At 35.9% G+C, this 15687-nt stretch overlaps 1 protein-coding gene across 1 annotated transcript; it reads right to left on the bottom strand.

The window, feature by feature from the left end:
- Nucleotides 1-3056: 3056 nt before the first annotated feature.
- LOC128559334 (splicing regulatory glutamine/lysine-rich protein 1-like) lies at nucleotides 3057-4937 on the bottom strand. The gene is made up of 2 exons (XM_053550651.1): nucleotides 4022-4937; nucleotides 3057-3946 (listed from the first exon to the last, which is right to left on the bottom strand). Exons 1-2 carry the CDS (start codon nucleotides 4935-4937, stop codon nucleotides 3057-3059), a joined length of 1806 nt encoding a protein of 601 aa, XP_053406626.1.
- Nucleotides 4938-15687: the final 10750 nt, after the last annotated feature.

The following is a 15687-nucleotide window of genomic DNA, read 5'->3' as shown; positions in this document are numbered from 1 at the left end:
TTTTATATAAGAAAACTACAGTTCGTTAAATACAACCCGCTGATTTTACTACTTTTCGCTTCTTTCAATTTCTCTTTTCGTGACATTAAATTCTTACGCCGCCATTTTTATCTAGCAGCCAATAGGAACATGCCGATTTCATTAGAATGCAAAGTGATACATACTGAAACGCGGTAGGGTAAAAGTAAGCACGTTGCTGCCGAGAAAATGCACTAGGAAAGGAAAAAAGATTAGTACTATTTATATTTGGACTACTTGTGACTAGACCTGCGGAGGCTTACATTCTATTTGGTAGTGATCAGCCTCGAAGTAACCGGAAGTAGAAAACCAATAGAGGAGGAGCTGAAATTGAAACGTACGATTGACCAAAATATTGAATTATTATGGGCTTATGTGGAAGAATCTGGGTGGAGCATCGGAGGAGTTGGATAAAGTAAAGGTAGATCTTTCGATCGAGACCGGGTTTTATAAATGTCATGGTAAACTAAAGGGTAGAACGATGATAAACATAATCTGATACCTCGGCGTTCTCAGACAACAACAAATTATACATGCGGTTTAGAATAAATAAGTAGCCTTTCAAGGTCTGACGAGATGAGTAGCCTAACATTGCACACTCCCCAATATGGAATTCAGTCCCTGAATTGGAAGAAATGGTGAGTAATATAAAATGGGTATAGTAAAAATGAAAATTGGTAATTAATTGCCAATTAAGATTTGAAAGGGAGGTAATCACGTCAGATCTTGAAATAAGTTTTCATCATTTAAATTTTATATAATATATAATGTAAATACGTAAGACTGAGTTTTTAAAATTGATTTAGATAACAACAATAATCTTAGATATATTCATACAGACATTCTTTAAGAGATACAGACATACGGTTTCTTGAATAAAATCAGTTACTCCTAATATACATATAGTCATGTCATTATCAAGTATTCACCTAATCATCTCTATCATTTTAAATTCATTTCAGGTAAATAAACAGGCATATGTAATAATATCATGAGATTCGTGGACGGCTGTCCAGGAACAAGACAAGAAGTGTAAGGTACGTGTTCAGCAATTCAAACATGAATATAGTTCAAACATTAATATACAGTCATACTTGGCTAAATGAGTGGCAATTATACAAATACCCAGTTAAGTCTTTCACACTTAAGCATTTATACTTAGGTAACAATATTAAACTGAACTCTTTTTAATTTTTAAACAATAACTAGTGAACAATTTCTCAAATTAACAGTAATATGTCATACAATATTTAAGAACAAGTCATTTATCCTAATTTGTTGCAATCTGTTTTAGGAGGAGCTATTCCTTGGCCAGAAGAATAGTCCTAACAGACAAAAGATTCCTATAGTGATAACTACAGGTAAAAGGAATAGGTAATACATTGCTACCTAAATTTAGTAATCATTTACATAAATGAATTAGTAAAATTCAGAGTAATTAATAATAATAATACATCATTAAAATTCTTTAGTATATACATACCACAATACTGTAATAAATTTGGACAATTCAAATGTCCTTAAACTTCCTCAGAATCAGTCGGTTAATATATGGGAAAGTGTACACAATTAGTCATATCCGGGCAGTATAGTCACTGTAATGCATTACATTTTAATATGGTCATTTCTAACCAGTTCCAACTTCCTAAGGCATAAATCACTTATTACGTAAAAAATGTTTAAAAATATCTACATGTCTATCTATTACATTATTTTTTTTTCTACATGTAATTACAGGTACCGGTGTCATGTAACAGGCTCAATCATTGGCTATGTATAACAGATGAATAAGTAAATAGGTAGAGTATAATAATTGTATGAATATACTGTGCACAGACTTTAACAATATCCAGAGTTATTTTTCTTCACACAAGTTTAATAAATGTAGGTATCCAAATCCTCACAAGTGCCAGGCCTACGTATAAAATGATTGGTTAAACGGAAAAGGAGATATTTCTATCTCAAAATGAATATGAATCACATGGCACAATAAGTACAAAAATGGGGAGACAAAAGGGCTTGCACAACCCTGGGCGCCAATATAATAATACCATAATAATACCTGTCGGGATCCCAAAAAGTGACTGCCTATTAAAGGAGGAAACGGAGTTTTAACCCCCGGCCCACCGGCTTATGTCAAACAACACATGTAAAGGTGTGTGAAATGGCACATGTAAAGGTGTGCAAGGTACATGTAAAAGGTGTACCCGCAGGGCCTCCAAACGAACATTCTGAATCAACTTTACATACCAAGAACCCTGCTAAGGCTCATGAGCAAATAACAATAGGACAGGATTTTTAAGTCAGCAATAGGTGTAGGCCATAAAGTAGTAACATCTTCTGGTTACCAAAACAAGTCTCCCATAATATTATAGTATTCTATTAGTAATAGCAAAAATAACGCATGTGCTGACAATGATTTATATACATATAAAATTGTGCAATATACAATTAGACCGTACGGAACCTTTACAGTAAAATACTAGTACTCATGGATACCTTTCAGTTAATATTTAAAATGCCTGTTACTATAATTATACTATTAAGTGTAAATACTCCTTATTGTTTAATACATTTTGCATAGTTTCAAAAAAAAATGTATCTTACTATCTTTCAGTGTGCCTCCTAAATACAAATAAACATGATTAGTCATCTCCGGGAAGTAATGTCTAAGTCGGGTATGTACTCAATAATTTTACAATACACATATATCTTGCCAAATGCATTACCATATATAATACTGACAATTATTGCAAAAATAATGCTTACATTATCACCTAATACCTTAATAAATTCAAAATTAATTTCTAGGTTTCAAAAATCTTTTATCAGGAAGTGTGTCCCTTCCCCCCTTACAAAATAGGTGTGGGTAGGTCTAAAACAGGAAGTAATGTTGTTTTTTTTTTGTTTTGGGAAAATAAAAGATTTTTGGTTACATAAATATACTCTAAAACTGCTAAAGAATAATATCATTAATTCTACAGTAATTAGAAAAGTCTTGAATTCCGTTGTTAAATTGATTTAATGTCTTTATATATTTAGTTGATGGTGCCCAGCTTGAGATGTCGTAGATGTGTCTCCAGTTTCCTAGTCAGTTCACAGATATTGTAAAATCTCGATTCCATAAGGATTTCTTCCGTGATGGTGATATTAGAAGGTAATAAGCTCTGGGGTATAACACAGCCATTGCGAAGAAAATTTAGGAGGTATTCAAAATGTTTCCCGCTTCTATCTATGAAAATGGTGTTGTCGGTAACTGTTAGGTTCTTGTTTCTCAGATGTGCTAGAACGGATTCAGGAGAATTTGAAAGAGTTTTGTAGCTTGTATTAAATGTAACGCCTCCAATATTTAATTTAATGAATGTCTTTTGAGTTTCTTCTATATAGTTTATGGTTTGTTGTACGTGTTCTTCTGTGGGAATGTCCTCTGGTTCTGGGTCAAACTCGTGATCAATGCTGTCAGTGAATTCATTTTCTGTTTCATCCATGTCGATATCGTCGTATGTGACCACTTTACGCATTGAGCTAATGTTTATTTGATTTATGTCGGACAAGTTCGGATACAGTATCTCTTCTCTTAAGCAGGTGTTGTTGGTCTGTTTAGTTACTGGCTTTTGTAATTTAGGTATTCTATAGTTTTTTATTTCTGCTATGTTTTCTTTAACTATTATTTGTCGAGTGTCCGTTTTCTCCTTAACTTCCTCTTTTCCTGTGTTCCTATTTTCCTCCTTCCCTTTCTGTTGGTCTTTGCACTTATCATTTTTCGGTTTGTCATTTATTTTTACTGTTTCTTTACATACTTTTTGGTCTCCTGTGTTTATATCTTTCATTCCGTCTCTATTTTCTCTTTCTTTCTTATTTCCCTTTTCCTTTTTACTATCTCTGTGTTTCTCTTTGTGCTTTTTGTTTTCCTTATTTCCCTTATGTCCTTCTTTTATTTCAGTTTCCACTTTATTTTCCTTTAATTTGCTATGTTTTTCTTTATTTTCATTTCTATCTTTACCTGTCTTGTCTTTGTTTTTCTTTTCCTTTTTCTTCTCACAAAGGTTATCTTTGTCTAAGTCAGTGCTTACTATTTCTTCATTATTTGCTCTCTGTCTTTCTTTTATTTTGGTTTCCTGCGTATTCTCCTTATCACTTTCTGTTCTTTCAATTTCTGTCTTATTTTCCTGGTTACTCCTCTCTTTCTTTTCACTCTGTTTTTCCTGATTAAGTGTCTCTTTCTTATTGTTCAGACTGTCTTCATTTAATCTTTCTTCATTGTTCTCATTCTGTTTCTCCCTTAGTTTAGTTTTAGCTTGATAGTCGGTAGGTATTTCTTTTATGTTGTTTTCTTCCTCAGTTTCCTTATGGTTGTCTTTGGTTTGAGTATCATTTTGGACTTTACTTTTGTTTTCTACATTCTTTAAGGTGTTGTCCACTTCTAGTAGTGTGATTTCTGGAAAATCGGCTGGGATTTCCATTAAATCTTCCTCGTCTGATGATAAGGTTAACCCCAGGTCATTTATTAGAATTTTAGGGTCATTCTGTAGTTCACGTTGCTGGTCTGGATTTGTTCTTGGTAAGGTAACGATACTTTTTATGGATGGTTTGTTGATTTGGTATATTGGTATCTGAAACTCGTTTCTTTGGTTTGTAGGGTAGGTTTCTCGGTATTTTTGTATGATGGTCTTTTCCAAGCATAAATCAATGGTTTCTTTGGGTACTTTATTCTCTGCCTGTTCTCCTTTTTCTTTGGTTACCGTGTTAAATAGCTCTAGTTTAGCCTTGTGTTCATATATACATCGGTGTCTATTGTCTAATCTGGAGAATAAGGTGTTACAGTGGCTACAGCAGTATTTATGAAGCATGTGTACCTCTAGCACATGTCTTGATGCGTTGCTTCGCTTCGTGAAGGCTTTGTCTATGTGTGGACACATTTTGCATTTCCATGCTACAGCCTGTAATGATAGGAAATAAAGTTTACTGTTTTAGGCTAACTTTACTTTTCTTAGGTCTAAAACATTGTGGTTTTTATGGTTCTACTTTATAGTTTTATCTTCTTTATCTTTAGTAATATTTAAGGTACTGGAAAACATCTTAAACATCTTAGAATTTAGGCATCCGTACATCAAAATGGCATATAAATATTCATGGTATTCTATTTACAGAATCGATCACTGGAGAGCACATGTGGAGATTGATGGTCAGGGCTATAGGCAGTACTGTGGTACAGGTTTGTATAATGCAAAGGTATCTTTATTTGGTAACATCATTTATAGCAGTAACATAAAACTGTATACAATAACAATTTCACAGAATACATGTATGCAATACAGTAACCATTTTAAACATCATGGAACCATGTCGGAAGGTTATCTCCGTTGTATTTCTTCAGTTTGTCATGATGGACAACTTGTAACTTGTCAGTTGGTTTTTCTTTGATACCATACAGAACATCACCCCATTTCTTTACTATGGTATATGGGCCAGTCCAAGAGTTCTGTAGTTTTGGACTGAGACATTTCCGGCGTTTGGCATTATAGAACCACACGGCATCTCCGGGTTGATACTCGTTATGAAATTTGCCTTTGTCATAATTGGACTTCATGTTATTTGCTGTCTGTCCCAAATTTTCTCGTGCAGTTTCATGTATATCTGTCAGTGTCTCTTCTAGGTCTATTACATAGTTTGTTGTGAACTTTGATTTTTCATCTACAGGTTTCCCAATAGCCAGGTCAATGGGAAGATTCATTTCCCTGCCAAACATCATCATAGATGGACTAAAACCAGTTGAAGTGTGTACACTGCTGTTGTAGGCAAGAACAAGTAAAGGTAATTTCTCGCACCAGTTACGTTGATTTCTGTCAACAAAAGCCGTCATCATGTTCTGTATAACTCTGTTTGCTCTTTCTATCATTCCGTCCGAGCTAGGTCGTCCTACTGTAGTTCTGGTTTTGTGGATACCTAGAAGTTCACACATTTCTTTGAAAATGGTGGATTCAAAGTTTGAGCCTCTGTCGGAGAAAAGTTCTAATGGTGTTCCTAACAAGGAAATAAATTTGTTCACTAACTTAGTGGCTACATACTTCGTTTCTAGACATTTTAAGGGTATGGCCTGTAAAAATTTTGTGAAATAGTCACTAACCACTAATATGTATTTCATTCCTTTGTTAGATGTAGGATAGGGACCTTGGATATCTAGGGCACAACGTTCCATAGGTTGTTCAACTTGGTATATTTGTAAGGGACCTTTTGCAGTTCTGTATGGAGGTTTCCTCTGAGCACAAGTGTCGCAGGTTTTGCACCATTTCTCAATGTCTCGGCTTATCCCCCACCAATGAAATCTTAAGGTTACTCGTGCGTAAGTCTTTTTGAAACCAAGATGTCCAGCTGAAGGTTTCTCGTGAAGCTGTTTGAATATGGATTTACGAAGAAGTTTGGGGGCTATAATGACTCTTTTGAGGGATTTGGTATCAGTCAGTACTTTTTGGTACAAAACATTGTTTTCTATTTCTAGTAAGGGGAAATTATGCCAGTAGTGTTTGATTTCTTGGTCAAATTTTGAAATTTGTTGCCAGTCTGGTCTAGCATCTCCCTCCACCCACTTTTTAACTTGTTTAAGGATGTCATCATTATCTTGTGCTTTACTTATGTCAGAAAGGTCTGTAATCTCATTTTGGTCGTCATTCTGTACTCTTTCCACTGTTGGACTGGAGTCATTAGTGATGGAGGCAGTAGTTACAGTTATTTCTGCTGACTTTAATGGAAATTTTTCTTCAATTCTACTACAATATGGGCAGCATTTTTCAACACAAGGACGTCGACTCAGGGCATCACAGTTGCTGTGTATACGACCAGGTCTGTGTTCTATCTGAAATTTGTAGTTTCCTAGTATCTCGAGCCATCGGGCTAATTGTCCTTCACATATCTTAAAGTTTAATAACCACTGTAGGGATCCATGGTCTGTCCGAATTTTGAATGTAGTTCCATACAGGAAGTGATGGTAATGTTTAACTGCTTCTACAATGGCTAGCAATTCTTTACGTGTAGTACAGTAGTTCCGTTCTGTTCTTGAAAAGCATTTGGAAAAGTAGCCGATTACTTTCTCAGTATTGTCTTGTATTTGGCTAAGCACAGCCCCTGCCGCAACGTTCGAGGCATCAGTATCAAGGAGAAAGGGTAAGGTTTCATTAGGAAAGGCTAGTATTGGTGTACTACATAGCTTAGTTTTCAATTCTCTGAAGGCTGTCTCTGCTGCATCATCCCACACAAAAGGTTGGTTAGCTTCTGTAAGTTTGTACAATGGTTTGGCAATAGTAGCAAATTGGAACACCATTTTCCTGTAATATCCGCAAAGACCTAGCCAAGAACACAGTTGGCGGACATTTTGAGGTCTTGGCCATTCTCTGATTACTTTTGTTTTCTTAGGGCAAGGTTCAATTCCCTGTTCACTGATTTGATGGCCTAGAAAGCTAAGTACCTTTTGGAAGAAATGACATTTTGATGGGCTAAGTTTCAGGTTTGCTTCACGTATTCTTTCGAACATTTGTCTCAAATGTGCTAGGTGGTCAAGAAAGGTTTTTGAGTGACATAGCAAGTCATCTAGATATATCAAACAGATTTTATATGTCAATCCATGTAGTACCTTTTCCATCAGTCTTTCAAATACTGCTGGGGATGTAGCCATACCAAATGGCATGACCTTCCACTGATATGTCTCTCCTCCTATGCTGAAAGCTGTCTTAGGTCTGTCTGTTTTATTTATGGAAATTTGGTGGTAAGCTGATCTGCAATCCATAGAAGAGAAGAATTTACTTCCACCTAACGATTCAATGGATTGGTCTATTTTAGGTAAGGGATGAGCATCAAACTTCACTCTCGCATTGACTTTCCTAAAATCTATACAAAATCTAACGGATTTGCCGTCTGGCTTTGGAATTAATACAACTGGACTGAGCCATGGAGATTGGGAGGGTTCAATTAAATCTTGGTTTAGTAATTTATGTATTTCTTTCTCAGCCGTTTCGCGTTTTGCTAGCGGAAGACGATAAGGTGGGGTTCTTACTGGTAGGTTATCTCCAGTATCAATAGTGTATTCCACAAGGTCTGTATGTCCTATATCTTCCTCGGATTTAGAGAAGATATCTTGAAATTCTATTAGAAGTTCTTTAAACATCTTTTGCTGATCTTCAGATAGGTTCTCGGCAGATCTCTGGAAACATTCAGTTAAATGATCTGGTAGTTCATTTGGTTTTTGATTTGTAGGTGAAGATCGAGTATGAACAGTAGTGGAATTTACAGGCTTACTTTCAGGTATCTGAGTGCCTTCTAGAACAGCAACTATTGTGTCTTTATGGAGCAGTATAGGTATGGACTCAAAGTTGGCTACTCTCATAGGTATCAATCCTTGTCTTGGTTGTACTAATGCACGAGCTACTAGGATGTCATGATTTTCAACAAAGGTTTGGCTGACTTCCACAATACCTGTTTGATTTTGATTATATGGGTCAATGGTTCTACCTGTGACTATCATTTCAGAATCTGGAGGTATTTCTATATCTTCTATCAATGCTACCCGGCTCATATGGACTTCACGTTCATTTGAAAAACAATAAAGGTTTTCCCCATTTAAATTCATGATTTGTTTGCTTAATAGTAAATCACATTTCTGGGATAGGATAAAATCTCTACCTAATATGAAGTCATTTCTTATTTCTGCTAATAAGACCCATATTTCAAATGTTTGGTTCCCTATTTGCAGCTTAATTTTGGCTTTCCCTCGAAAAGGGGCGGTTTCACCGGTAACTCCTAATAAGTTAGCATTTACAGGTAATATTTCAGGTTTACAGGAACTAGGCCATTTCTCTAATATACTACTTCTTAAGATGGTGGCATTAGACCCTGTGTCAATTAGCATAGTTATAGGTTGATTTTGTACATAAGCTGGCATGAAAAATCCTTCGGTTTCTACATTTTGGCATTTATCTAATATCTCTGGCCCCTGTTGTGGTAGGTTGGTCGTCCTGCGGGCCTCCAGAATGACCTTCTCTCGTTTCCCGAGTTAGTACTGGATGAGTGATTGTAATTTTGTGTTGTGTCGTTGGGTTGTTGTGGAGTTCGGTTGTTTTGTGATTCATTGTTTGGCATCCTGTAGTTATTCTGGTGTCTTTGATATCCCTGGTTTTGTCTGTCTTGGTTGTAGTGATCTGTACTAGTCCTGTTGTTCTGTGTTAGCTGGTATCTGTGATCTGACTGAGTATAATTTCTAGGAGGAGCTGTAGGGTAATTTCTTCTCTGTGAGGGTGGGTAGGTAGGTTTGGGTTTTGACTGTCTCTTGAAACTCTGAAATTCTTGGATTAAAGCATTTAAAGACTCATTTAATGATTCAAATTTCTTGTCCTCTTCAGTTTTATCATCAGTGTCAGATTCCCTTTTAGCTGTGGACACATTTATGTTCATATTCCTTTGCTTTTCTGCTATTCTGTAGGCTTCCCATCTAGTGGCTGTTTGCTCGGCCTCGGACAGAGTCTTTGGATTGGCTTCTCTTAGTCGTAGTCTTAGGTCGGAATCTGTCAAAGCATCCATAAAATGATCCATGGCAATGGATTCTATTACCTCAAAGGGAACATTAGGATAGGCTAATTGACTCATTTTCTTAATATTTTGGGCTATCTCCGAAATAGATTCACCTGGCTTCTGGCGTCTGTTTCTTAATTTTACTTTAAAGACCTCCATCTGGTTTAAAGACCCATACCGCTCTGTAAGTTTCTGTTTTAATACAATATAATTGGTTTTCTCTGATTCTGATAGTTCCGCTAGTAAGGAGCGGGCATTACCCAGAAGGCAACTGGCTAAATATAAACCTTTAGCAGTAAGACTCCATTTATTTATTTCACTACAAATGTTGAAGGATTCAAGGAATTCATATACATCCTCTTTTCCATCATATTTTGGTGGTTTTAATCTTATGTTACATCCAACATCATTGGAAGAGTTGTCCCCCCTGTTTAAATTTGGAAAATCAATTTCAGGGTCGGGAGACCTTTCACGTCTGGCTCTATTATTAGTAATATCAGGTACATTGTTAGTTGCACGGGTTTCTCTTGGGTATCTTATTAATCCATTATTGTTCTGGGATTCTTGTCTGCATCTCTGCATGTCTTGTTCAAAGCTTCTTATTTTCTCACATACTTCTTGTTTTTCATTGGTTAATGAAATGTGATTCTGGGCTATCTCATTAGCAATGGTTTCAAGTCTCTTTTCTATACGGGACTCAAACTCATCTTCATATTGCATTGTTGGCCTTTCTGGCATTTCTTCAGGTAAGTCAGGGTTATAGTCAGGTTCTTGGGAATGTATGGAAACATTCTCTATATCTCTGCAATGGGCTAACTCTTCTCTATCTTCTCTTTCCATGGTTATGTTAAATATTTAATGGATATTTATTAGTCCCCTACTGGTTGAAAACCAGTTTTGGGGACTATAGGAATGCTCTTTTCCGTCATTCCGTCATTCCGTCTTTCCGTCATTCCGTCATTCTGTCATTCCGTCATTCCGTCATTCCGTCCGTCCGCAATTTCGTGTCCGGTCCATAACTCTGTCATCCATGAAGGGATTTTAATATTACTTGGCACAAATGTTCCCCATGATGAGACGACGTGTCATACGCAAAACCCAGACCCCTAGCTCAAAGGTCAAGGCCACAATAGTAGGTCAAAGGTCAACAGGGCTTTTTTCCTGTCCGGTCCACAACTCTCCCATCCTTGAAGGGATTTTAGTATTACTTGGCACAAATGTTCCCCATGATGAGATGATGTGTCGTGCGCAAATCCGGACCCCTAGCTCAAAGGTCAAGGTCACAATTGGAGGTCAAAGGTCAACAGGGCTTTTTTCCTGTCCGGTCTATAACTCTCCCATCCATGAAGAGATTTTAATATTACTTGGCACAAATGTTCCCCATGAGGAGACGACGTGTCATGCGCAAAACCTGGACCCCTAGCTTAAAGGTCAAGGTCACAATTGGAGGTCAAAGGTCAACAAGGTTTTTTTCCTGTCCGGTCCATAACTCTCCCATCTATGAAGGGATTTTAATATTACTTGGCACAAATGTACCTCATAATAAGACGATATGTCATGCACAACTTTCAGACCCCTAGCTCAAAGGTCAAGGTCACACTTAGCAGTCAAATGTTAACATAGCATGAACAGGGTCTGTTTCGTGTCCGGTCCATAACTCTGACATTCATTAAGGGATTTTAATATTACTTAGCACAAGTGTTCCCCATGATGAGACGACGTGTCATGCGCAAATCCCGGACCCCTAGCTCAAAGGTCAAGGTCACAATTGGGGGTCAAAGGTCAACAGAGTTTTTTTCCTGTCCGTCCATAACTCTGCCATCCATGAAGGGATTTTAATATTACTTGGCACAAATGTTTCCCATGATGAGACGACATGTCATGCGCAACACCCAGTACCCTAGCTTAAAGGTCAAGGTCACACTTTGAGATCAAAGGTCAAGAGGATTTTTTTCCTGTCCGGTCTATAACTTTGTCATGCAAAGCAGGATTTAGATATCAGTTGGCACAAATATTCCCCTGGATGAGACAACATGTCATGCGCAAGAACCAGGTCCCTAGGTCTAAGGTCAAGGTCATATTTAGAAGTCAAAGGTCAAATTCAAGAATGACTTTGTATGGAACATTTCTTCTTCATGCATGGAGGGATTTTGATGTAACTTGGACCAAATGTTCACCACCATGAGGCACCCTTGTTTTTAGAATGACATCCCTTTGTTGTTACTATAAATAGATTTTATTGTAACTTTTTTATTACTGGCAGTAGAGAAAAATCGAGACCACTTTTCTGTGGTACAGCATGCATGTTACATCCAATTTTTAGGTGTATTTTGACCTATCTCTACCTGGTAAAGAGTTTCTTGTGGACTTATATTATTAATTTTTTTTTTTTTTTTTTTTTTTTTTTTTTTTTTTAAAGATTAATTTCCCTTTGTTGTTACTATAAATAACTTACATGATAACATTTTTATAATCAGCCAAAAAAATTCAATATGAAAACAACTGTGGGTTTTTATATATGCACATTTTAATCCAAGTGTGTTGTTATAATGTTATAACATATTGTATATGTAGTACAATATTGTTTATACATCATTGACAGATATCAGTTCATTATGTTATACTGCAGTAGAAAAAATTAGGTGCCTTCCAGTAGGGGACTTTGTATTGCATGGCAATACTTCATTCACTTGTTCTTGCTGTAATAAGATAATAAGGCAACATTTAATTTTTTTTTTTTTTTTATTTATTCTGTTATTTATTTATCTATGATTAAATTCAGTCATGACTTTATATATCTATTTTCAGGAAATAATTGGCAGGATTTTTGGTGACCTATTATAGAGATTTTTCTACAGTCTATGGGTGTAGATGTCAAACACCAGCAGGTCCTTGGGTCCAGTGGTATACCAGTAGTTGGAGCCCTTGGAGCTGAAATCTAGTCTTCGATAACAGGCGTCCCCACTCGTTGACCAGATGATCAATCGTCGTCCACCAGTGGCATAGACTGTACTTTGGGATATTTTGTATCATAAAGAAATATTATCAATAAATTTATATGGATATTACATGTTGACTCTCTTTAATATATTTATATTTGTTTCGGAGCTATATGTGGAGCAGGAGCACAGAAATACTTGTCGGAGCCCGGAGCCTGTCGGAGTATTTTCTAGGGAGGAGCTTCAAAATGTGGAGCTTGATAATTATAGGTCTAAAGATAATGAAAGAAATGTTATGATTCTCTATAGTCACCAGTGTCATCTATAGTATCCCACTTCCGGACACCAGTTGTTCTGCCGGCACACCTGCCAAGGTCCGGGAACAGTAGTTGAGGGTTTAGGGTTCGAACGCAGAATGATCACAATCCAGGCTTAACATCTAGCAAGGAGACAAGGCTGTAATCCAGCCTACATATTTATTTTCATGTCAGGATTTTTAATATAAATAAATACAGCAAGAAGATTCAATGTAGAATAACATCTTCAGTAACTTTGGAAGCCGAGGTAGTCAGGTTACAAATATATAGGCTGTTATAGGGAAGCTCTCCAGATGACCATTATAAATGTATAGAAATAGGGTACCTCTCCGGTTTTCCTTCTTTTTGACATAAATATAGTGAGTGGAGCTCAGTGGAGCTATTTATTTATCAGTAGAGAGTTGCAGCGTTCTGTACTAGAACTTTGGTGGAGACGATTGATAAAATAAAATGACCAAATTTCGGGGTTTATATAGTCTTGGAATATGTTCCACTGATGTCATCAGTAAATGACATCAGGAGAGCCGCTCCACTTTGTTCGATTAAATTCGGAACAGGGAATCGGTAAAGTCCGTCGCGGTACGCGCTTACGGAAGTTATCGAAGTAACCGGAAGTAGAAAACCAATAGAGGAGGAGCTGAAATTGAAACGTACGATTGACCAAAATATTGAATTATTATGGGCTTATGTGGAAGAATCTGGGTGGAGCATCGGAGGAGTTGGATAAAGTAAAGGTAGATCTTTCGATCGAGACCGGGTTTTATAAATGTCATGGTAAACTAAAGGGTAGAACGATGATAAACATAATCTGATACCTCGGCGTTCTCAGACAACAACAAATTATACATGCGGTTTAGAATAAATAAGTAGCCTTTCAAGGTCTGACGAGATGAGTAGCCTAACAGAAGTTACTAAAGAAATCCAGACGACATTGCGTGTGCACAACCACATTATAGTGGTCTAAATTCAGTTGAAGTGTCAGAGTTCGAGGTCAAAAATATCAAAAGTTATAAAGCAGAAATTGCTATATATATAGAGCCCTATAAGATTAACACTAGAAACATCTAAGTGCCATAACTCTAGTGTTACTTGGGCAATCTTGCTGAAACTTGACGGGCCGCATAACCTCATAGTAGCGAACATGTGTAGGAAGTTTTATTTAAACATTCCCAACCACTTCCTAGATATGGCTCCGGACGAAATGACAGACGGACGGAAAGACGGACGGACGAACTACGCCAAAACTATATCCCTCCGACTTCGTCGGGGAATAATAAGCATATCAAATGTGTGACATACAGCCGGAAATTATAAACTTATAATATATTGTGTTAAGAATAATAAAAGATACCAAATCTTATAAATATATGAAGAAAAGATGAATTACAGCTGAAGAATAAAACAGTACTTGCCTGTATCACCACTCACATACTCCTCCGAACTGTTTGCGGCTTCATCTATAATAAAATATCAAATGAACCGGTGAAATGCTTTTTTTTCATTTGCATGTATATTACAATGTAATACTATGAACACTAAAATGGATTTCATTTGCACGCCCAATTCCCAGTATATATATATATATATATATATATATATATATATATATATATATATATATATATATATATATATATAAAATAAAAAATATTAAAAGTTACTCCTGGACAAGTATATAATAAATAAAAAAAGAAAAACATATATATATATATATATATATATATTATATATACACTGGGAATTGGGCGTGCAAAACCAAAAGAAAGACCCAATATATATATATATATATATATATATATATATATATATATATATATATATATACAGATAGAGGAAACCCATTGGATGTTTTTCTTTTTTATTTATTTTATATACATGTATATATATTGGGTCTTTCTTTTGTTATTAAAGACCCAATAACTTGAAAATTAGACCCAGTAAACAGATAGAGACCCAACAGTACGGAATGAATCTCACTATAGACCCAACAACATGGCTATTATAATGTTATATATATGTTATTATATATATATTATGTGGTACCTGTCATAAGAGAAATGATTGAACCGTAAATAATTAGTGTGCATTCCCAGCTTATATATATTATATATATATGTAATGTGGTATCTATCATAAGAGAAATGATTGAACCGTAAATAATTAGTGTCCAACATTTTATCTGACTACGTAATTATATGACAATTATCTTAAAGAGTGGTCATTATCTCAGAATGTGATTTTTCGTACATATATGCAGTAGAGCAAATATAAACATTTAATGAAACAGGTCGTTGTGCATGTCTGTGGAGACTTTATCATATATGTCAATTGATGCTCACTTTTCATTCTTGCTTGTTTCAGTTTTATCAATTTCTGTATATTTTCCATGACATCAGATGATAATCTCTGTGATATATCGTCTGTTGAACAGAGATGAAGTTTACAGCTTTCGTTAAGACTTGTAGCTATCTTTTCTGGGTACATTTGCTGCAGTTCTACTAGTTTGTCCTTCAGAATATCTACGATACAGACTTCTGCTTCATTTTCCCTCAGATGAATAACATTTTCAACGACAGACGACTTGATCACATTGATGCATCTACTGAGGTCATGCTGCTTCTTGCAGCATACGACTAATTTCTGATCATTCATTGTCCAGAAACATTGTAAATTACTAGATTTCAATTTAGCATTTACAAAGTCTATTGTATGTCTTTTACAATACAATTCTATCACAAGTGGTGATAACGTGTCTGTAAATGCAGTGGCAAGCTCGTTCTTTAACTCGAACAACAAAAGTTTCACCGTCCTTATATCAACTAGGTGTCCTTCAATCGCAACAGTTAAATCTTCTT

Source organism: Mercenaria mercenaria, chromosome 9, assembly GCF_021730395.1.
Source record: "Mercenaria mercenaria strain notata chromosome 9, MADL_Memer_1, whole genome shotgun sequence".
Classification (NCBI taxonomy): Eukaryota; Metazoa; Mollusca; class Bivalvia; order Venerida; family Veneridae; genus Mercenaria; species Mercenaria mercenaria.
Note: the sequence above shows the minus strand (reverse complement) of the source record. Positions and strands in the feature narration are given on the sequence as shown.

What these genes read in the sequence shown, in the direction of transcription:
- LOC128559334 (XM_053550651.1), bottom strand. Translation starts at nt 4,937, where the DNA reads ATGTGTCCACACATAGACAAAGCCTTCACGAAGCGAAGCAACGCATCA. An exon ending in GAAAAACAAAGACAAGACAG is followed by an intron (nt 3,947 to 4,021) that starts GTAAAGATAGAA and finishes AAATAAAAGAAG; the next exon opens with GACATAAGGGAAATAAGGAA.